This window comes from Helianthus annuus, chromosome 10 (genome assembly GCF_002127325.2).
Source record: "Helianthus annuus cultivar XRQ/B chromosome 10, HanXRQr2.0-SUNRISE, whole genome shotgun sequence".
Taxonomy (NCBI): Eukaryota; Viridiplantae; Streptophyta; class Magnoliopsida; order Asterales; family Asteraceae; genus Helianthus; species Helianthus annuus.
In genome coordinates this window covers 30494615-30518655 of record NC_035442.2, presented here as the reverse complement: position 1 = coordinate 30518655, position 24041 = coordinate 30494615, and the positions used below count along the sequence as shown (strand labels likewise).

The 24041-nt window shown below is 35.8% G+C and overlaps 1 protein-coding gene, 2 long non-coding RNA genes and 1 other non-coding gene across 26 annotated transcripts; 1 reads left to right on the top strand and 3 right to left on the bottom strand.

The window, feature by feature from the left end:
- Positions 1–233: 233 nt before the first annotated feature.
- Positions 234–5710, top strand: LOC110884353. 21 transcript variants are annotated; one of them, XM_035978549.1, is made up of 14 exons: positions 234–401; positions 514–547; positions 623–901; positions 2096–2142; positions 2254–2334; positions 2434–2503; positions 2897–2969; positions 3046–3178; positions 3279–3334; positions 3939–4031; positions 4253–4385; positions 4570–4681; positions 4773–4978; positions 5461–5710. In XM_035978549.1, exons 3-11 carry the CDS (start codon positions 853–855, stop codon positions 4314–4316), a joined length of 666 nt encoding a protein of 221 aa, XP_035834442.1. In that variant the 5' UTR covers positions 234–401; positions 514–547; positions 623–852; the 3' UTR covers positions 4317–4385; positions 4570–4681; positions 4773–4978; positions 5461–5710. The 21 variants fall into 21 exon arrangements, 18 of the variants coding, with proteins under 18 accessions (XP_035834442.1, XP_035834440.1, XP_035834438.1 ...); XM_035978547.1 differs by having other exon boundaries at positions 484–547; XM_035978545.1 differs by having other exon boundaries at positions 234–547; positions 623–694; positions 816–901.
- Positions 5711–15388: 9678 nt separating this feature from the next.
- On the bottom strand, positions 15389–18336 carry LOC110881080. Of its 2 annotated transcripts, XR_004869263.1 has the most exons (6): positions 18058–18336; positions 17286–17883; positions 16646–17049; positions 16192–16277; positions 15772–16056; positions 15389–15656 (listed from the first exon to the last, which is right to left on the bottom strand). It is a non-coding gene; the product is annotated as an uncharacterized LOC110881080 (long non-coding RNA). The 2 variants fall into 2 exon arrangements; XR_002559580.2 differs by lacking the exon at positions 16646–17049.
- Positions 18337–18373: 37 nt separating this feature from the next.
- Positions 18374–20142, bottom strand: LOC118482933. Of its 2 annotated transcripts, XR_004869262.1 has the most exons (5): positions 20072–20142; positions 19653–19787; positions 19150–19261; positions 18565–19032; positions 18374–18455 (listed from the first exon to the last, which is right to left on the bottom strand). It is a non-coding gene; the product is annotated as an uncharacterized LOC118482933 (long non-coding RNA). The 2 variants fall into 2 exon arrangements; XR_004869261.1 differs by lacking the exon at positions 20072–20142 and having other exon boundaries at positions 19653–20047.
- Positions 20143–23532: 3390 nt separating this feature from the next.
- On the bottom strand, positions 23533–23639 carry LOC118483580. The gene has a single exon (XR_004870869.1). It is a non-coding gene; the product is annotated as a small nucleolar RNA R71 (small nucleolar RNA).
- Positions 23640–24041: the final 402 nt, after the last annotated feature.

The window sequence follows — 24041 nt, the reverse complement described above, 5'->3', positions numbered from 1 at the left end:
AATGCAGTACTTAAAATAATATTGATTAAAATAATCTATAATCTATACTATTATAAAAAGGAGAAGTGATGTACACACATGTAATTTTACATGGCGTCCATCATTTTATGCAATATGTACAACTAAACAATGCTTATTTTATAAGGGTAAAACTGGAATGAGGATCAAATTTTAAGACACTGCGAGGGTATAATAGTAATTCGACCGACCCATCATACTCACACACCCAAATTTCTTTCCGTCACCGCCCTTGAAAGAAACCTAACAGACTCCCACAATCAAACCAGGAGTGAATATAGCAAATGAAAGGGTCGAAACAATTATAGATGAAATTAATTGGATGAGGGAGAGAAAGAGATGAGATCAGTTGTATTAATTTAGGTCATGTGAAGAGGTTTCAGGTATGATTTTGGTAATCAAGAATTACGCATCTTAATCTTCACCTATAAATTCGTGTACCATAATCCTTCATACCGCTTCAAGCTTTTGAAGATTTCTCAAAACATTGAGGAGGTATCAATGGTGGATTATCTCTCTGGGTGAAATTGTAAGTAAAATTAAGATGTCTTTCATATTTTATAATGTGTGTCTTTTTTCTGGATTGCTAGCAATGTTCTTACAGGTCTCCTAGGGTTTCAATTGGCATGGAAGGTAAGCTTAATACAAGAAATCGATTTGGGGTTTGCTTTTTTCTGTAAGTTGACGTGATTACATATGTTGGTTTGGGTTGTATGATTGATAATTCATCATGAGAATGTATGATATTGGATTTGGGATTTTTTTTTAATTTTATTGACTTGAGTGGCTTAAATTAGGATTAATTGTCTTGGTAATGCTAAATTAAAGTAATCTATGGGACAAAGCTATAATGCACCTTCCAGATGTTATACGATTTGTACAAGTAAGTAACATTACACATACACTTTTTGATTTGGGTTTAACTTTTTTTTCTGACTACTTTTTTATTTTGCAACCTCAAGGAGGTATGATCCTCTGCATAATGGACATGCTATTATAGATGAACTGGATGCGCTCCTAAAAGTGATTCTTTAATCCATATATATCATAGATTGTATGTCATGGTCTAAATCCATCTTTTTAATCATGTTTAAAAATGTCATGATTATGGCTTGCAAAATGGGTGGGTTGGATGGGGTTGTACATGTAATGTGTCAAAAGGTACTGGTCAGGTTGGGTGGTGAGTTGTGTAAGGGTTCAATTTGAGTTCAAAATGGGCTGCTTTTAAAAAATTGTCAATTGGGTTCGGGTCAAAACGGGTTGGGTCACAGAGGGTTCACGTGCTATATGTACATATGATCAGACCTATGCTTTTTTGATTTGTATCATTTTGTGTCTTAATTTTTTGATATGCGTGGCAAAGTTTTTCATTGTGGAATGTGATGGACCTATTTTCGTTTGTTTAATTGTTGCTCTTATGGTTTTCTGTGAATCATCTTCAACATGGTGGTTTGTTTTGGGGTTTAAATCAAACAAGATGGTAATTTTGCCACACGTATCAATTTTAAAGCAACATGCACAAGATGTTTAAAGCCATTTAAATAGGAAGTTCTATAAAATTTTAAGACATCTCGGGTTAAAATGGATAAATCGTCCTCCCACGTTTAATTCCCAGAAACCCAATCATCAAACTTCAAGTGTAGAAGAGGATGACTTAATTTCATTCACCTCTTCACTTTCTTTCTTTATACCTCCTAAAACTCAAAACCCTTGATAGCAACCGGATCAAAACAACGTACACCACACACACAATGGCGACTACAGCGGCTGTCGTCCGATCAATTTCCGGTCATCATCCCTCCGTAGCGCAGCGGCGCGTGCATCCTCTCAAGCCAAAGCCGCTCGCTCTCCTTTTCGTATCGGTAGCCAGAACTCTCTCTCTAATCGCATCTTTATGTAACCACCGTTTGATTTTTTTTACCCATGTTGAGTCTATATTCGGAAGCAATTCCGTATTTTGATGTTGTTTGTGATTTCAATACAGATGATTACAACTTATATTTGATCTGAATCTGTAGATATTTAATCGAAATTTGTATCTAAATTCGCTAATCGGTGTTCTGATGTTTGAAATCAGTATTTGCGTTTGGTGCTTCGGTGACTAGCGACCACACTTTTAATCAGGTCGGTTTTCTGTGACATAGCTATTATTTATTATTTCACCTTCTAACCCTAAACTGATCCTTGATATCCCTACTCTTCCTTGAACATTCGGTCATAAAACCGGTGATACAGGTATTCCGACGACCCTTGATTTTTGTTCCGGCTACTGTTACGTTTGACCGGATAACACTAATTTACCACTCCCACTTCATGGTTGTTACCCCTTTATGCACTTTATTCTATTCTGTTCTTTGGTTTTTCGTTTCATATCTGTTTGTTGATTTACTGTTACTTCACAACTTTGTTTGTCAGGCGAGAATTTGGATGACAAGAGCTACAAGAGTTCGATCTTCAGTTTGGAGAGTTAGCAGTAAACGCCCAGGTCATCTCTATCTCTCTCTATATATATGTGTGTGTGTGTGTGTGTATGTGGGTCTGGTTTTCGTTTCTTATCTTTTTTTTTGTGAGCGTAGCGCGTAAAGGGTGTTTGGATTTATGGTTTGAAACGGATAAAGTGATATCGATAATTAACAAGATAGTGTTTTTGATGTGTTTCTGGTGTTTGAGGTTGTAACCATCAGATTTTTGAGGGTTTATCAAAAAAATATTAATATTATTTAAGAAGTTAATAGATAATATGACCAAAAAAGCACACATTTCGCGTAGAAAGATAATTTGTAAATTGTGACTGATTAGAATTCTCTTATGTTAGATTAAAGAAAGGTTTTACTATGGGAATTTTTTTAGTTTACCCTCAATGATAGTTCCGTTGCAGGGGGTGATGTTGAGAAGTGGATTGATGTGATTCGGATCGGGTTAGAGGATATAACGGTTAATGATGCGAATAAGTAAGATGTATAATGACTGATTTGATTAATGAGGTTTTTGATTGTTTGGTTTAACGGGTTTATGTTTTGATTGTAGATCGTTTAATGGAGTCTGTTCTAGGCTCGAGGATATGCTAGATAGTTTGTCGACATTGCTTTCGGAAAATTCTGTGTTGAATAAAGACGAGTTGCTTCAGTTGGCATTTGCTGCTATTCAGTTAGTTAATTCGGTACGATTGGTTTAAAGAATTTATAAACCCTCCCAACGCGTGAGTCGTTATCGTTATTCCCATACATATAGATAGGTGGCTAAGAAGTGATTGATTGCAGGTATTTTGTTCCATGAACCAAAATCAAAAGGAACAGAGCAGGCACATAATGTCGAGGTCTTTCATCTTTTTCTATTGCGATTTTAAATGTTTTTGTTCTTTATTGTTGTATGAGTTTGTTATCTAAACGGGTCCCGGTCAGTTTCAGGTTGAACCCCCAACCCGTTTAGCTAAACGGGTCAGGTTCGGGTCAACCTGGTCGGGTTGGCGGTTGACCCGTTTAACCCATTTCTGTAATATTATATTTTTACAATATGTTTTATGTTATAAATTAAATTTGGTGTGTATTTTATGCTATTCTTATAACTTAAATATAGAAATTGACATAAGATTTTATGATTTTAATGTAATTTTAATATCTAATTTGTGTTTTTTGTAGTATATATGTATTTTAATATATTAATTTGCTGAAAAAAATTAAAAAAAAATCCTGGTTGAACGGGTCGGGTTCGGGTCAGCCTGTGAATATTTGGGCTAGGTTCGGGTCAGCCTGCCAAAGTGAACTTAAGTTGTCTCGTGTCCGACCCAATTCTCTTACAAATTAAGTCCAGCCAGTTTTGAGTCTTGAGACTGGCACCAAACTGTTTAGATAGACCTAAGCAAATTCAATACACCCAGAGTGAATCGATGTCTAATTATAAAATATTTTAAAACTTTTCAGGTGGGTTCAAGTTAACCTTTATGGAATTGTCCAGTACGTGAATCTTATTGAAGTAGCAATCGGGTACACCATTGCAGCATCCATCAACCTGATGTTAGTAACCACATCTGTAACTTAATTACTCCTCTTAATATTTAAAAATTTAAAATTTTAAAATTAAAATTAATAATTATGGTAATTCATGAAAACACATAGCAATAAAAACAGCATATTGTTTCCAATTGAAAGGTCATCATAATCCATATAAAGTGGATGGGACACCATACCATCACATTTGGATAAAGTTTCCCTCACTAGCCTTTTTGTGATTGAAGGATATTGCTGCAAGAGTTGGTGCTCATGAGATTGATTTTACGTAAGACACTGCATCAAAGGTGAAGCCAAAGAACCCGATATATGTGCGATCTTATATACTTTCTATAGAAGCCCTGCAAGAGACAATCCAAGGTTGGTAACAACTGCGAAGAACAAGTTGAGGTGGAAATTTCAACCTATTCATCAAAAATGGGTCCATTCAACTTATATTTTTCAAACTTTGCTCCGTTTAAACTTGCATATCATGTTTTAAGTGGTGTATTTGTTTAATTCACAAATCTATTGGTTTTTTATAACTTTTATGTTTTTAAAACAGGGTATTGTAGATGGTAGTGCTGTATTACAAAATCATAAGTCATCGACTCTCAACCTCTAAAGCTGTGGAAGAAGCCATCGACTCTCAACCTGTAAACAAGATCCAATTGCAGGTACGATTGACATACGTATGCATCCAAATTTGTGTGAAACGAATGAAAAATGTTGGTTCTTTGTGTGAAACGATCCTGTTATACATTGAAGGGGAAGAATGAACCAACACCGACATTTTTCAGCAAGATATGATATTTTAACTCATCCAATGAAGAAACTCTTAAGAGACTTGTGAATAAGCTTAAAAAATCACCTCAAGAGGTTTTTGATTCATTGAAAAATCAAACAGTTGATTTAGTGTTCACTGCTCATCCAACTCAGGCTATTAGGAGATCTTTGCTTCAAAAACATGGAAGGTATGTTCTATAATGCTTTGAATAAGTCTTACTTTCATTAAAAGAGTTGTGGGTAGGCCTGTAAGCGAACCGATACGGATGTTCTTAATAAACGAATGAACATGAACAATTTTTTTTGTTCATTAATTAATTATTAATTAAATGAACAAACATGAACACATGCTTTGTTAGTTTATATATGTTCATAAACGTTCGTTCACTTAAAACTTTATTTATGTGTGTTCATTTACCTTCATTTATCTATGTTTAAGTTCGTTTAATATTCATTTCAAGTTTTTAGGCAGTTACAATTTAGTCTGGTTTTATTTAATTTATTGTTGCATATTGTAATATGATTTAAGGTTTTCATATGGTAGTGAGTTCTCTCAATGATTTTTATGGGTTAGTCATGTATGGAGAGTCATGCGTGCACATATGTTAAGATATTTGATTTGACTAACTCATAGCCGTTGCTTATGTTTACTTGCTTAAACCTGTTGTAGACAAGAAACTACTAAGGGGAAGGGCGACTACATGGGCATGCATTAGCGGCAGAAGATTTCGTGAATTATTGAATAAAACCGGAAGCTTTATAAAACCCCTTTAAGTTTTTTTCTGTAATGTATGTTTTTAGACTTGGCATACATGTTTGTTCTTAAACACATTCCGCAAACAAAGTTTCCTGTGCTATGCACGCCTTAAATTTTGTGTGGCCGGCTTATGGTACAAGCTCTTATGACGTTTTGTATGGCTTCTCTTACATTGTCTTTTGGCTTATTACCTTTTATCCATGCATAAACATTTTTCCCGAACGCACCACAAAATAAAGGACACTAACTGTTGGTCAAGCCGTGCATCGCACGGGCCTACCCTCTAGTTATTATCATGAAAAAAATAAAAGTTTACATCCTATTATGTGCGGCTGATGCTCATGTTTAATTAAGTATTATTATGATTGTAAATAAAAATAATTGACACAACGCTTGTAACCTAGTTACATTGATGTGTAGTAAAGATATCCCTTCCTTAGTGGCTAAAGGTTTTAGTCCTACACTAAACATCAGTATAGAGTTGCGACATATGAGTTAGTTATTATAGGAATAAAAAGTCAAAATAATTACTTATTATTATAGAAACTCATCTCAAATTCGTTTTAGGGACGGAAAAAAGATAAACCGACCTAATCGATGAAGAAAAAGAAAAAGTGTAATTTAGTATAGTTTCAAAAGTAGGTTTATAAGGTGTGTGAGTTTTCCATTAAAAATAGTCATGGGCTTGATTCTCACAGGGGGAGGGGGGTCCCATATTTATTGGGTTTCTTTCTGAATTGTTGTATATGCATTATGACTAGTGTAAATGGATATGATAAAGTGGTTCCGCTAGTAACACGATAATATTTCAGTGGTTCGTCAGTGATCCAAATTTACCGTTCAAAGAAAAAATGGTCAAACTAATTATTCTTGTGTAAGAAGTATCTCAAATTCGTCTGAGACTTGAGTGAAACTTCCAATGTTTAAAAGATTAACATTGGATTTGTTGTACTTTTGTTGTTTTCATTATCGAACGGCCGGGAAGCTTCCAAGTTCCGACATGTAAAATCTATTAAAAAAACAAATAAATAAGCCAAGTGGTCCAAGTTGGTTAGTCAGACCATGATATTACTATATTTAATAGGCACGGGAAGAAATTACGGAGGAAATGCCAATGTGGTATGGTGCTTACGCATTCGCATACGTAATTCAAGCTTTATTATTTCTACTCATTTAAGAGCCCCACCCACATAAAGTAATTTTAAATCACTACATTTGATTTATTCCAACCCATCACTACATTTATTCCATCCCATCTATACTCTTATTATTATTATTTATCAACGTTAATTATTTTTTTTCAACGGGCAACTTTTAATAAAACTGCATACTAAGAAACTAGTACCCAAACAAACATACAATCAGAAAATGAAATTAAATCATTGGCTCCACACCTTAAAACTTTAAACAGAGACCTATTTTTGATCTACAAAAAGCCTAGGGACTTAATATCTTCAATAACCTTCGGACCTGTGAATTCTTCGCTAGAGAAGATCGCCTCGTTTCTGGCCTTCCAGATGCACCAACAAGCTATCATTACTATCCCTTGTAGCACCTTTTTTTCTTTTTTAATCTAAGTGGCTGCACTTGTGAAGATTCAAGAGATCCACAAGTGAAAAAGCATATATGACCTTACACCAACTAGCGGTTCCTTGCCAAACATATATCGTCAAACATTTATCAACGTTAATTCATAGTCTATAGTCTAATCTGTGACAACTCGAGTTTCCAAGGCTTCTCCTTTATGCATTACTTGTTACATACTTTGTTTTGTGGTTCGTTGCATTGAATCTATGTAATGTGATTAGTTTATAAATTGTTTATGTGGACTGATGTTAGTGTTACTTATTATAGTAGGGAATTATTTCATTTTTATTTTCTATATGAGGTTAACAAGGTTAGTTTGTTAGTTAAGTTAGTAAATGAAAAACATTAACTGAGTTTGTGTCTTTGGTTAGTCAAGTTAGTAGATTGCACAAACATTAGGGGCCAATGTAACCCTTAATAAAAAGGATTAAGAAAGAAACAACCCCTCCACTCGAAACCCTACCCACCCGAAACACCCTCCACACGAAAACACCCATTCGAAAACCCCTCCCCACCCAACGAAAACCCATGTTTTCGTCGCTTCCCATCTTCGCCGAAGCCCACTAATTAAGGGCCCAGATTGTATAAGCGTGTATATACCTTGTGAACTGTTATATTTGTGAAATAACTGACCGAGTAGAAAACCCTAGAGCTCTCCCCCTGTATGCGACGGCAACCTTGCACACTCGAAGCCTCGTTCGTCGTTCGATTTATTGTTCCTTCTGTTAAGGTTAGTGATCAACCATTGATGATTGTTTGATTGAAAACAAGATTTTCTATTTGTTTTGGGCATCATGAATTAACTGTTATTGTGCGATGATTGTGATCATATGATAGGAGGATGATTTCGTGAGTAAATAGTTAGAACTACGTCTGTGTCTGTTGTGGATAGTGTGTAAATTAAGGCTCTCATTGATTTGTATTCATTGAACTGTACTCTTTCTGGTTCATCACTCAGTAGTTGATATTCCTGTTGATGTTTATGACATATGATATTTGCTACTTCTGTATGTTGGTAAATCGGTGGTATGGTAGGTGCATGATGATAACCTGTTGATCTAGGGTGTATGTTATAGTTTCTGGTTTGATTTGAATGAGCGATTGTTTGATGACGTGGTCGTAACTGATAGTTAATCATCAAGTTTGTGGTTGTATAACTGTTAAAGATGAAAACCCTACTCCACGAAATCAAGGACCAGACGAAAACACTAGTGTTTTCGTCACACCTTAATCTCGACGAAAACCCTTGGATTTCGTCGCCTGGGGGTTTTCGTCCAATGGTGATTTCGGCCCAAGTGTTTTCATCACAAAGGTGTTTTCGCCACATGTTTTGACACATTAAACTCAGTTCAGTTAAGCATGTTAACTCTGTTTAGTCTGTTAACTTTGTTAAATCTAGTAACTCTGTTAAATATAATAACTCTGTTAAATATAATAACTTCGTTAAATCTATTAACTCGGTTAAAACTGTTAAGTCTGTTAACTCTGTTAACTCAGTTAAGCTTATCAAGTCTGTTAATGGATAGATTTGTTAGAATAAACTGAGTGTATGAGGAAGTAATATAACTGCTATATGTTAATCAAGGCTCATTATTGTGTGGGCATTCTGTGATTGTGAATTATGCTAGAAACTGAGTTTCGTTATTCACTATTAATGGTGGTTACATTTGTTCGCATAACATGATTTAACTTTTACGCTCAGTACACTTAACTGGTAAACATCGTTATGGAGTATAATAGTATATATGTAAACTCGGAATCTTGTGTGGATTGATGAACTGTTTGTGTGTTACTCGATAATAGTTGCCTAAGCACACCTTGTGATGTTGGATTTCATGTGAAGTCGTTACAAACATGAACTGATTGCGTATACGTGTATACTATAGGCTTTGATTGAATTGTTGTGCACAAGTAATTAAGCATACCGAGCAAACCGAGGTGAGTTCACACTTTCTACAAGGCATGGGATTCCCGGTGGTTTGGGAATGGGTTAATAAACTAAAACGGAACCTACATATCCTCCTTGGGTAGGATATGTACGGCCATCCTCCTTGGGTAGGATGCCACTATAAATCTTGCGTATTCTCCTTGGGTAGAATACGTACGTTCGTCCTCCTTGGGTAGAACAACAACCTTATAACTTACTAGACAAAACTCTATCATGAAGTCCCTCACTTTATATCGACTTAATCGCCGAGGCCGATGGCGAGTGGGTCATTAGTTAATAGCGTTATTAGGTTTGACAAACCTCACACCGTGTCGTTCGAACGGGCGTGTACTAATGGATCATGGCAAACTGTCAATGATGATAGACATTGACGTAGGGCACAACTATTGTTCGCCAGTCGTCGATATGGTAACGGTCTAGTGGTTAACATGGGGAAGCCCCCACCAACTATGGATATGTTTGGGAAACAGGGTAAACTGATTAACTTACAACTTACAAAGGAACTACTGGTTTTGAAACAACTTAACAATGAACACCAACTGTGAACTCGCTCAACTTTGTTGTTGACTCGTTGTTACATGCCTTGCAGGCTTTTAGGTACATATCATTGGAACTTGCTGTCTGAGATGCTGGAGTGGTCATGGGTCGAGATACATGGAATCGCAACATAAGTCTAATGGTTTACTTACACGAGGATTTATAAAACATTTAACCAATGATTATTGCTTCCGCTGTGTACTATGTGTTATATGTAACGTTTTGAAATACTTTCTATTAACAAATGAAAGTTTATTTAACTTTACTTATGAGTTCAATTTGATTGGTGGCTAAGATCCTGGTACGTCACACGCCTCGTGGAGGTTTCTGCATGTGGTATTTTGGGAGTGTGACATAATCAACCAGTTTTTTTTACTTGCTTAGACCCGTTTGACATTATGATAAATAAAAATGTTAGATATAACATATGAGGTAATTGTATACGCGTTATAGTATATTTTTTATTTATATTGAATGGTGTAAAATGCACTATCAATAACTTATGTTTGAAACGATAATATAAAAAAGTAGTTCTCAAACTACATATTGAAAACTTGACATGTATATTTAATGATTTTAATATACAATCCTCAAATTTGCTTAGGCTATAGGGTGTGGTCATGACCCTCATGGTCACCATGATCCTCCACATCGGCGCCATGTCATTCACTTCTAATCCATCATTCAAAACCACTACCCTAAGGGTGTGGTCATGACCCAAACCACTATCTTCCTATTTTAATTTATTTTTGTAGAAAAGGAAAATGAATTATTGAAAAAGGAAAGTAGGCTCATGGTTGCCATGGTTTAATCCATGCCAACCATGGTGGATGAAAGAAGGGGATGGTGTAACAATCCATTAATGATCCTATGTGGCATTAATGACCCAACTCATGCACCCCATACCCTTTAGCCTGGTGTCTATAAAAAGTTAATTATATATAGATATTGTGTGTGATTTGATAAAAATAACTTAAAAAGTAACATGTTTAATGTTTTTTGTTTCAATTTTGTAATATTTTCAAAGTGTAATGCTAACTTTGTTTAAAAGTTTGTGACCGTTGTATAAAATAACAACTTTGCCCTTTAAGAAAAGTCGCATCGACTATTTGAGTATTCTATACTATATAATAAAAGAAACCTGTTTTGTGACATTTGTCATTCTCTCATTTAATTGATTAAAATTATTAATAATACTAATAATAATAATATTTAATCTAATCTAATACAAATAATAATAATATTTAATCTAATCTAATACAAATTCTTATTATTAATTCAATAACCTATTGTTAAACTAAAACTTCAATAAAATCTTAAATCCTAGCTAAACAAGTTTCGAAATTCATAATAATATTAATATGTTAGACTAAATATATTATTGATATACATATAAAATATATTATTGATATATATAACTAAAATTATTATCAATAATATTAATAATAGGTTTAAAATCAAATACAAAGATTCAAAAAATAAGAAGTCGTACAAAGGGTATCAAATAGACTCTGATTGACCTCATTCAACCGACATTAGGCTACTCGGTATGGCAGCGTCGCCAGCTTCGTCCTCCCCGGCGACGCCCGGCACACCAGCCTGCCCCCTGCCGTCCCGTCCTCCGCGTCCCTTTCTTGCCGTTTGCGACGGAGCATAAATGTGGGGCCCATGTGTGAAAGTAGCTGTTATAATATATATATATATATATATATATATATATATATATATATATATATATATATATATATGGTGGGAGGACTATGACTAGGACCATCCTCCCATACCCTCTACTTTTGGGGGATGGAGCATTCTTGGGAGGACTATAACGTGGCGCCTACGTGGCGGATCATCCTCCGTTGGAGGACCATCATCATACCTTGTAGCCTTAGAGCCGTCTTATCGAACTCTACGACATTAATTAATATGTACGAGTTGATGGGTTACATTTATATTAACTCATTTATGTCAATATGATATGTAAATGTCTCTATCTTTGTTTTGCATTTACAGGAAATATCTATACTATATAGTTTAAATTGTTCAACCCGTGTAACACACGGGGAACTAACCTAGTCTACTATAAATAAAATGAATTAAAAGAAAGCAATAAAAGAAAATATCCCTTTTTTTCTTCTACCCCAGGTACCTTTTGTTGGCTATGACGACACGTCGACACCGCACCACATAAAAACCAAACAGGATCGTCGGTAACGGTATTGGTATTTATCTTTTTTGGTTTTCGGTCTCGATAGTCGATACTAATCAGTACCACTACTAGTCAGAACATATAAATATACGGAGATCATTACAAAACAAGAAGAACAATTCAAAACGTTTAATATTTTGATTAGTGATTCATATTTTGTAAACTTTATACATCTTATATACACTGTATAGATTATGGGGGAAATGGGAGAAGGTTCAAATGAAAACCACTTTTATTGTGAAAACTCGAAAACTAACTAAAAAAGCCTAAAAAAACACCAAATTTTTTTTTACAATTTTTTTATTAAAAATCGCTTTTTTATATATATATAAAAAAAACTTTTTTTCAAAAAAAAAAAAAAAATTTAGTACACATGTGTAGTATTACACATGTGCACTACAATTTTTTTTTTGTATTTTTTTTATATATATATAATTGCGAAAATTGGTATGCAAAAAAAAAAATTAGTATTTTTTTTGGCTTTTTTAATTAGTTTTCGAGTTTTCACAATAACTAGTTGTTTTTATTTGAACCTTCCCCATAGATTATGTATATAAAAACTAATAAACTATCAATTAAGTCTATTTATATAATTATATAGAGTAGGAGTTGGGTGGAAAGTCTATTTTTTCTAGAAAGTCTAGGAAGGAATAAAAATTGGACATGTGTCATTGAGGGATTTTAAGTAGAAGGGCTATCATGTAATTTCACATTTTAATTTTAATTTTATTTTTGGAATGTATCTTCATTAACTAAAATTCCATGATTTTTTGAATTTTTATTATTTTCGAATTCAAATCTGGAAGTCAATGTGTCCATTAACTAAAATTCCATGTCACATTACATCGCATATTCCATTGTTCAGAAGATTACTGGAATTTATCAGCATGTTCTTGGTGCTGTGTTTTAACAGTTTACAGTGCTAAAGCCAATTTTTTTTTATAGATCCCACAATATAAAGATGGTAAAACACAGGGTATGAATCTGATTGCCGTTAAAACACAACTGTATGAATCTGAATGCTAAAACACAACTGTATGAATCCGATTGCTGTTAAAACACAACTGTATGAATCTGAATGCTAAAACACAAGTGTATGAATCTGCTTGCTGTTAAAACACAACTGTATGAATCTGTTTGCTGTTAAAACACAACTCTATGAATCTGAATGCTAAAACACAACTGTATGAATCTACTTGCTGTTAAAACACATTTGTATGAATCTGCTTGCTGTTAAAACACGTCTGTATGAATCTGGATGCTAAAACACAACTGTATGAATCTGAATGCTAAAACACAAATGTATGAATCTGCTTGCTATTAAAACACATATATATGAATCTGCTTGCTGTTAAAACACATCTGTATGAATCTGGATGCTAAAACACATCTGTATGAATCTGGATGCTAAAACACAACTGTATGAATCTGAATGCTAAAACACAACTGTATGAATCTGCTTGCTGTTAAAACACAACTGTATGAATCTGTTTGCTGTTAAAACACAACTGTATGAATTTGTTTGCTGTTAAAACACATCTGTATGAATCTGAATACTAAAACACAACTGTATGAATCTGCTTGCTGTTAAAACACATCTGTATGAATCTGGATGCCAAACCACAACTGTATGAATCTGATTGCTGCTAAAACACAACTGTATTAATTTGCTTGCTGTTAAAACACATCGTCAAGAAAACGGATATGGTAAGAACAATATTTGAATGGTGATGATGAACTCGGAGATGGTGGAGATGGAAAAGTGTTTTAATTTGATCCGATGCTCTCCATCGTTTCTAAAGTTATCTTCTTCCATGATTGTAGTTATTTTTGGTAGGGATTGGGGTTTCCAAGATGGGTTTGGAGAGAGAGGGAAAATCGCTTGAATTTAGGAACTGGGCGGTTATCTAATTGATTTAAAACACGGCCATTGACAAAATTGCCCCTACTCATTTAAAAAAATCAATTAATTAAACTCAAATATTACAAGATTGCCATTGATTTAATCTCAACCCTTAAACACACCAATTGGATGGACCAGATCGCTTCCTAGACTTTCTAGGAAAAACACACTTTCCGTACGAACCCTACTCTAATTATATATATATTTTTTAATTTTATATCATTTACCTGAAAACGAGGTAACAAACAATCAAATTATTGTATCCAAAACACACGTATACGCAGAAAGAAGTTGTGGGTATCCATTCTGTGTATATAGAACTACAAGAATAATACCAAAACACACAGATTGGATTTGATTTTATTTATTTTGGTTGTGATTTTTTATGTCAAATCACGTGGTTAACAATATATTATGCATAGTTATAGCTAAACAGATATGATTATTTATAATCTCAATTAAATAATATTGTTGGACAGTTTGAAAATGATATTGAAATATAATAAGCCACCAGGCTAGAAAGTATTACACAGAGAGAAAAATACGTGTTTGCCAAGCAATACTTGGGCACGACTTTTCTTCTATTATTTTTTTTTCTTTCGTTTCTTTAAGCTGAGTCGTGTTTAGAAATAAAAGATTTAAAAAGTTGCATGAGTCACATCATCAGTGGTCTAGAGAAAAATCTGATTTGTAAAAATATTTTTGAGTTAAATGCCATTTTAGTCCCTGTGGTTTAGGTTATTTTGACAGTTTAATCCAAAGGTTTTATTTTTCACCTGTGGGTCCAAAAAGGTTTCATCATCGTCATTTTAGTTCACTTGGTTAACTTCATCTATTTTTTCTGTTAACGAGAAGTCCAGTTCGGTTATTTTATATGGCCGAATTGTCTTTCTAGTTAACAGAATTACATATAAAATGACCGAATTGGTCTTCTCGTTAACAGAAAAAATGAATGAAATTAACATAGGGGACTAAAATGGCAACGGTGAAACCTTTTTGAACACACATGTAAAAAATAAAACCTTTGGACTAAACTGATAAAATGACCTAAACCACAGAGACTAAAATGGAAGTTAACTCAATATTTTTAGATTGCATGATTTCTCATACCAACACAGCATATTTAACTGTTTTTCGTTCTAGTCTGAGTGTCCTCCTGGTCAGGAATATAAAATAGAATATGATTTACTTAAACTTTATTTATAACTATTTAAATTGTGTTCATATACAAAATTGACTAATAATACATAATAATTTATTGGTCTTTATTATGGTACAAATGAGTAAACTTGCAAAATCATGCAAACCTCAAGGGTGATTTTAACAATTTACTTAGTACGAATTTTTAGTTGACAGTTTGATAATTTGATTTAACTCTCATCTCATTTGAAACATTTATGATGGTTTTGTTAGGATTCAACCTGCTTTTAAAAGTATTAAAACATATTTTGACGTTTTATTTGAGTTTGAAGTGTGGACAAAAGCAAAAGAAGTAAAGTCAAAGAGATGCATACGGGTCCAACCAGCCTGAGTTGTAGTGGAAGATAATCACCCCTCTCGTTGATTAAAAGTTAAGTTCGTATATTTAACTACTAGTCTAAGTTCTCGTGTGTTATACGGGTGGCTAATAAGAAAAATAACTACTTTAGCATTGTTAACCTAAATATTTTAATTATATATACGTTGAAATATTAACGGAAATGATAGAGAGTACACCAAATAATTGAAATACATGAATACAACCAAAAATCACAACTCATTGAAGATTTCTTTATAAACAACATTATTTGTTTTATTCGTAGGTTTGCCGTCGTTGTCAAGTATTAGTAGCTTGACTCCATCTCGTGTTTTAACCTTCGATTCGTAGCTCGGTTCGGTTCGTAGCTCGAAAATGTAAGTTTTTTCTTACCTTAACCGTTGAAGGTCACCTGCCACAAGATACAAATTAAAATGTATCTAGCTCTTGAAATCCTCATAAAAACTACCAAATTAGTGTACAAAATGATAAACTATAAGAGAAAGAAAACAATTTAGGTTACATACCTAGTAAAGATTATAATCGTGGGCGTGTCGCGAGAGAATGTGACCCTTCTGTAGACTCACTACCAAAATGATAAAACTGATGGTCAACTTCCACTTTCCCACGCTCAACGTCTTTACATGACCCTGGGATCTCAAGAGCCAGTTTTTAAAAGACGAATCTAATTTGTCTGCAAGTCTTTTTTCCATGTGCTTTCGCAACTTTTGAATGCGAAGACTGGTCTTTTCAGTTGAAGTCCCTGTGTTATTCTTGTCGGTTTGTGATTTTAGTTTCCTCCATTTCGCATTCTTCACATACCCAATCACATTCGAGAACTTTATTTATCATTACTTTCATGCAATACTTAGCAAAATGTCCAAAACTTACAATTTAACAATTTATTAATACAAAAAATCCCATTTAACATCAATAAATAGACTTACGTGTGCTCCGCACCATCCAGACATCTACATCATATAGCAAGTAAGTCCTCACGCCCTGCATTTCCACATATATCACACACTTTAACCTGTCATCAACAAATATTTTAGCATATTACACATTTGAAAATGTGTTTTTAGATACTAAATAATGCCAAAAGCACAATTAATACCTGTAAATTTTGAATATTAAAAGCTGGAATAAACAAATTGCCTTACTTACTAAGTTCTTAATGCAATAAGTAGCATGCCTATTAACTCTTTTCAAAAACATTTAGTATATTATCATGGTCGTCGTATTATGGCTAAAAACAAAGTCAGATATAAATGTGATTATTCCTGTATGTTTTCTTATATTTAACAAAACATTATAGAATAATAGAAAACATTAATAGCCTTATTAGTATTTTGTTGGTGATCATCAAATGTCAGAAATTAATTAGGAGCAGTGTTATACTTGTAGCAGATGATCTCTTCTTTTTATTATTCATCCTCTTAAGCTCAACTTGACTCTCCATAAACATGTTCAACATATGAAGCTCATATTTTCTAGTAAACTCCATCTTTTGATTCTCCAACTTTACCATATCCTCCCGCTTCATGATTTCTATCCTCTCATAAGTCTCTCCCAACTGAACAATCGCCCTCGCAACTTCCTTTCCTTAAACGACATGTAGCAGCAACGGAGATAATAAGGCGAGATGGTGGTATATAACACCGGCGATAACGTTTAAACCAGGTAGCGGCGGCGACAACTTCAACAATTAACGGTATTGGAATAGGAGCAATGGTGGTGCGGTAGGGTATAGAGGGATGCTTGCTTCATAACGCTAATGGGTAGAAGAGGTGGTCTAAAACCAACTAAAGAAAGAAAGTAAAAAAGAGTATGAACATCACATGTATGTTTCAGACATAACTGAAAGAATGAACGCATGAATAGATCAAGCAAAAACTTTTGCTCTAACTACAATACCCAGTTTTTTACACCTATATTAGTCGATTAAAATAAGCATTGCAATAAAGTGTGCTAAATTCAAACAAAGCTAGAAATGGGATGTAACATTAAAAAAAAATTAGATAAATAAAAGGTTACTAACCTGTGCTTTAGGGGCGAAGATCGGTATATGCTATAAGAAGTTCATTGTAATGAGTTTTGATCAACTTAAACCTTTGACTTAGTTGTTGACCCAATTATGTTATAATGATGCATACAACAAACATATGAGATGCCTGTTCGTAGATTCCTTAGAGACATACGGGCTAAACATCAAAGTTAATCAATGATGATGGCTATTAATTCCATCATGAGTATTGAAATAGGTTTGAATTCCATCGTTAATTAAAGACACTGGATTTGTTGTCGGATTTGTCAACTACACCCTCGCTGATTGCGTCTTCATTCTATCGGCGTCTTAATTCCGATTGAGTTGAGAGTCTTAAATAATATTGTGAAATTGGAGCTCCGGGCTGGCGTGGCAAGAGAACGCTGGTACCATAGCGAAAACGGTCAGAGATGGCCGCAACTCTGTATCCACCTCCGGTTGCCTTAAGTGGAATCCGACAAAGAATCAGAAGAAAAGAAAGAAACAGGAAGGATTTTCATGAGGTGAAAGTGAATGACTCAGCCAACCAAGCCATGTGTAATTAGCATAACCCGATTTCTACCTAGCCCAATGAGAGGCCACCACCGCCCTCCTGCACCAAATGATCAAACAAAAACTCAGACTAATGTTCAACTTTTTATACATGGAGGTGATTTGCTTTAAACATAAAGTTGTATTTCAACTTTTTATATAGTTGTTCTCTTTTGAGAAATTAAATCAGTAACATTTATATCTAATTTAATATAATTGTCCATTTCAGTCTCACCTGCATGCAAATTTTGCTGTACTTGCATACATCTGCAACATCTTTTTCAAAACCCCATGTCGTAAGATCGACCACTTTCAAGTTGCACACCTGTTCTCCACTTTACCAGAAAACGGCAACAACCACAACCACCGTAAGACAACCAAGTTCAGGTCCAAATCTGCCAAGAACAACCTAGAACCACCATTTTTTTTCCTATCTAGTTTAGATCTGGCATATATCATTACCAACGCTCCCTTTGGATAGTGCCTTAATCCGGTAAAGTGGAGCAAAAGAATGATGACGTATAGGTAGAGTTTCCTTAGACACCATTTAGTTTCTTTACATAATCCACTCCAGCCCGTCCAACCATGCAACACCGCCCATCTTGACCTGCATAATATTCTGCTTGGCTGAACCTATAGAGACCCACTTAAAAATTTACTTGTGTCCGAATTGACGCAAGATGTCATAATAAAACCCATTAATACCATTGAAAACATTAAAACATGGATGTTTATAACTCACCTATAACGTTCAAACCCACGCTATGTACGTACACTATGATTCGACCCCAAAACCGAACCCAAATCACATGACGTGGATGTCCCATTTTCCGTTATGTTATGGCAGCCATCACCCCACTACCCGGTGTTATTTGACCACCATTTGTTGCCCCTGAGCACTTCCCACTTAGCCAAAACAACCCAAATCGTTGTTGCCAGGTACCCTGTGATTTGATACCGAAACCAACACGGAACACAGGAAGTTAAGGTCTCGTTCGCTGCACTTTACGGGGCAGATTTATTTCACCTTCACCGAAGCGAATTGGCCACCGATCATCACCAGATGTGGCCGCCGTACCGACATAGCCAACCTTTGTTGACGACCATTGTCTTGTTTGTCACCGAACCGCCGCCCGCCGTAGATCGCCTCTTCCCTCTTGCCACTTTAAATCGAGTTGTCGCCCACCATCACATGTCACTTGTCCCAAACCTAGTGTCATTTAATAGATATGCAGAACAACATCAGTTACGATTAAAACAACAACTCAAATCTAGATTTCAATTAACTTGACTGTATGTGTCGAACGGTTACAGTTGAACTAATTACCCATTTAAACCGCAATAGAAACAGTAAGTCTGATCAGTTTGCGTGTACCAGGTTACATTATAGTCTAGACTTTACAGCACTGTTTTTGTGGAGTTGCTAGTTCCAATAAACTCTGAAAGATGAAGTGAAACTTATCTCAAATCAAATTCCAAAAGCATAGGAAATAATATAAATCACTATTAACACACAACGATGACAATTTAGGAATTAAGTGGTAAACAATAAAATGGTATCTCTACATTAGTGCCCTAATCTCAATGTAGAGTAAAGCGAATATATACACATATCTATATCTATAGATTCACAGACACAAAATATACTCAAATCAAGAATGGAAAGTAAACTTGGCTCGATCACACAAATATCCCCTAGTAATTGGGATGCTTCTACATGGGTCAAAGGTTGCTTGGTTCAATCTGATTATTTCAAAAACCCTAACCTACCAAACAGGTGCAAACACAAAAACGAACTGAACATATTATGGTTTCCTGGGAGAAGAATACCTTGTTTCGATTTACTGATTGCAAAATATTTATCCAAATCTCAAGGCTCTGTTCTTTTTCCTCTTTCACATCCGTTAGCAAGGCTTCTCAGCCGTAACAACAGCAACAACTTTTTCTCATGTTTGGGAAGAGCAGCTGGAATGAATTTAATTATATAATAGTAATCATTTGACCCCCTAAATAATTTTGAATCGAGATTATTTATGTATACCCAAACAAAAATTTAGTATCTTCATCCTATCCAAAAAGTTGATCGAGTAAGCGGTTTTATGGTTCCCAGCCCCAAAATTGATCCAAAGTGTGACCAATTAAAGGTTTAAAACTCAGAAAATGATAATTAACAAAAAAATTATAGAACTTATTTTTTGGATAACAAAGAAAGGACAATAAAATATGATAGGACTCAACAAGAACAATACCTGCCAAACTATACACCTATGATGATATCCAACAACCATAACATATTCAGCATAAATGAAGTCCCAATTGCAATGATAAAACTTAAAATTATTAGCACCAGGAAAGAGCGTTTAATACCGGCGGTGTGGGGATAGCAAGTGAACCATCAACTTGGACTGCAACATTGCAATACAAAACAAACTTTCAATCAAATACTGTTGATTCATTACAACTCAACTAACACCTTCAATAAAATCGTAATCATACATATTTCCCTAAACCTAGCTTAAACATCAACACATCAGGCATATAATCAATTTTACCAAAAAACAACTAAGATATTGGTATTATATACGCTAACACATAGATCAAACCTTATGTTTTGAGTTAGGCAGGTGACCTTCAAGGGTTAAGGTAAGAAAAAAGTTTTAGCAAAACTGTTTCAGGTCAACCGAATGGTACCAAAATATACCCTTTTTACCTATATATAGCCTGCATCTTTGATTTAAAAAAAATAAAAAAGCTTGTGGCTCGGCTTGTAGCTCGCTCGAAAAAAACTAAAAAAACCTAGCTAAAAAAACTTGATTTAAAAAGACGTGAGCCGGGCTGGCTCATTTTGTAACCAAGCCGAGCTCGAGCCAAGCTCGGCTCAACTCAACTCATGTGCCAAAGTTATATCCTACACTCACCAAGCATTCTTTTTACCTTTGAATACCTGATTCAGAGACAATTTTCATCAGCCCCATCCAACAAAAGATGCATTAGATTATATGAAAAAAACAAAAGAGTTAATTAATGAAAAATGAGCACACATAACTTACCAAGAGCAGTTTCAACACGAACGTTTTCACTGGATGTTGCTTGTTGGGGATGGCTTTACCCTTTCTTTGTTCCCTGACGTGTGTAAAATGCAAGATATAAATCACATCAATTAAGGCATAAAACTAACCCTTTTTTAGTACTAATGTTGGAAAAAGAGTGTTTTTGTCTTCCTTTTGTATTTTCAGGATGAAATGAGCTCAAAATCACAAAAGAAGCAAAAAGACAACTAATTCTACCATAAATACAAGAAAAAGGAACAAAAGTGGATTGCCCGGACCCTCAACGGCACCTCCCAAGGCAAAGGAGAAGAAACAGAGTCTGAACACGCCCCGTGTCCAGCGAACACGGGGGCGTGCCCAGGAAGCAGCAGAAAAGACAAACCAATAGAAGCTTCCATTGCCCACCACGGGGCCGTGTCCAGCGAGCACGGGGGCGTGGTGAAAGTACAGCAGGCGCATTAATTGTAATTCGCAATTACAATTAATGAAGTGAGAGAATGTCAGACGGGCACGGGGCCGTGTCCAGCGGACACGGGGCCGTGTCCAGCCTTCTATTCAGCCTATAAATAGAGGAGCTTGGCTTCATTCTCTCTCATCCCTTGGCACACCACCTCTCTCACACCTCATCCACCACCCACCACCACCATAACACCATCATCCACCACCATCATCCATTGTCCATCGTAGAGTGTGTGAGTCGTCTCGGGATCCAAGATTGATCGTAAGAGTTCTTGACAATCAAGGCCATGTTTGCCTAAGTCTCTTACATCACTTGGTGAAGACAAGTGTTTAGTATAATACTTTTTATTTTTAATCTTTTGCACTTTTTATTTGGTTTTGTATTAATGACTTTAATAACTAGTTACTTATGTTGAAGGTGATCTTTCCTTATCGTTTGTCCGTGGTGTCTTGGCATTATTTTACTGTCTATATAAAATAAAAGATTTTCACCATTCATATCTCCACGGTCTATATGGAGGTATGTTGGCTACCTGGTCGGGGGTTAAGGGAACGGTTTGGTAAGGGTCTTGCCCTTGTTCAGCGTTTAGAGGTCCTGCTTGGGACCTGGGTCAAATTTAGTAGGATCTCCTTCAATGCCCATAGGTATTGGATGGCGGGGATCCAAACTCTTTGACCCCCTCATAAGTTAACTACTATTAATACTATAACCCGGCTATTTAGGACTGTATCCCTACTGACTCAGACTACTTAGCCGAGGGTAACGTCACCGCCAAAAGCGGGGCCTACCACAATTTGCATTAATAACTTAATTCATTATCTTTCAATAATCCGACCCTTTAGGATTGTATCCTTGCTGACTCAAACTACTGGGTTGAGGGTAACGTCGCCTTCAAAAGAGGGGCCTACTACAATAACTAAGATAATCTCTTAAACAAGTGCAAAAGTGCGAAAATAATCAAAGGTTATACTAATACACGTGTCGGATCCAAGTGATTCATCTTGTCTATCTGTTTTTATTTTATCTTTATTTTCAGCATTTAGTTAGTTTTTACTTTTCTTAGTTTAAAACATTTTTCTCACTTTTTGATTTGATTAGACGTTGAGGATAAACCGGTATTAAAAGCTCTTGTGTCCTTGGACGACCTCGGTATCTTACCAACACTATACTACGTCCACGATGGGTGCACTTGCCCATATGTGTGTTTAGTGTTAGTGAATATCGTGTTTTATAAATTTAAAACTTGGCTAAAAGTGTAAAAAGGGCTTAAATATACATCAAAAATATAACACACTTCACGCACATCAAGTTTTTGGCGCCGCTGCCGGGGACACAAGGATTTTAAGAAAGTAAGGAATCAACGGCCTAATCATATTTTTATTTTTCTTTAATTTTTTAGGATTTTTCTTAGATTTTTCAGCTTCTGCAGAGCTCAGCACGGGGCCGTGCCTGGTCGGACACGGGCCGTGCTCAGCAACGTTACTGGCAGTTTTTGTTTTTCAAGTTACAGAAGGCTGACCACGGGGCCGTGCCGGTGCAACACGGGGCCGTGTCCAACTTCCAGTAACTGGGATCTGAAAAACAATCACTGTAATTCCGACCACGGGGCCGTGTTCGCTCAACACGGGGCCGTGGTGAACCTTCTGACCAACATTCTTTTCTGTTTTTATTGCAGGACTTGGAACCCGACGCCATCCTCACGTAGTGTATGAGCTCCAGTTCCAATAAAGACATAAAGGAACCGCTAGAAGAACCCGAACGCTTTCTCAGAAAAAGGTTAAAAGCCAAAAACCAAGAGAAGGTTTCGGGTGATCCACCCCCAATGGCGGACCAACGTACCCTTATGGATTATCTACGGCCCACCGTAGGTAATCTAGGCGCCGCTGTCAATGCTCCGAATGTCGAAGCCAATAACTTCGAACTTCGACCGCATTTGATACAAATGCTCCAAAACTCCGCAACCTTCCACGGGCTTGCGGACGAGGATCCTCTTCTACATATAACTAATTTCTTAGAAATATGTGATACCTTTCGGATCAATGGAGCATCAAACGACGCCATCCGCCTCCGTATGTTTCCATTCTCACTAAAAGACCGAGCGAAAGCTTGGCTCAACACCCTCCCAGCTGGATCGGTAAACACCTGGGATGAACTAGCCCAAAAGTTTCTATATAAGTATTTCCCTCCTTCTAAAACTGCTAAATTAATGGCTGAAATTAATACATACTCACAAGAGGACGGGGAATCCTTATATGAAACTTGGGAAAGGTTCAAGGAGCTATTACGCAAGTGTCCCCATCACGGCCTCGCAATATGGCAACAAGTATCCACTTTCTACAATGGATTGTTGCCACACACTAGGCAGACACTTGATTCTAGCTCCGGGGGACTTTTAGGTAATCGACGCCCACACGAAATATATAATCAGATTGAGAAAATTGCTCAAACCAATTTTCAATGGCACACTCCCCGGGGAAATAAGTCTATCGCCCCGGGCGCCCATAAGGTCGACGAAAGCACCTCTTTACAAGCCCAAATCGAGGCCCTTTCTTCAAAAATAAAAAAATTAGAAATGACAAAAACAGTCTCGGTTATGGCTTGTGAAGGGTGTGGTGGGTCACATGAAAATTGGAGTTGCATGAAAGAAACGGACGATCAACAAGAAATGGTAAACTACATTGATAATAGACCTAGGCCGTCGGGTCCTCC

Coding starts and splice junctions, on each gene's coding strand:
- LOC110884353 (XM_035978548.1), top strand. CDS start 853: ATGGGACAAAGCTATAATGCACCTTCCAGATGTTATACGATTTGTACA. Junction 2,143..2,253: donor GCGACCACACTTTTAATCAG/GTCGGTTTTCTG, acceptor CCGGTGATACAG/GTATTCCGACGACCCTTGAT. Junction 2,970..3,045: donor ACGGTTAATGATGCGAATAA/GTAAGATGTATA, acceptor TTTTGATTGTAG/ATCGTTTAATGGAGTCTGTT.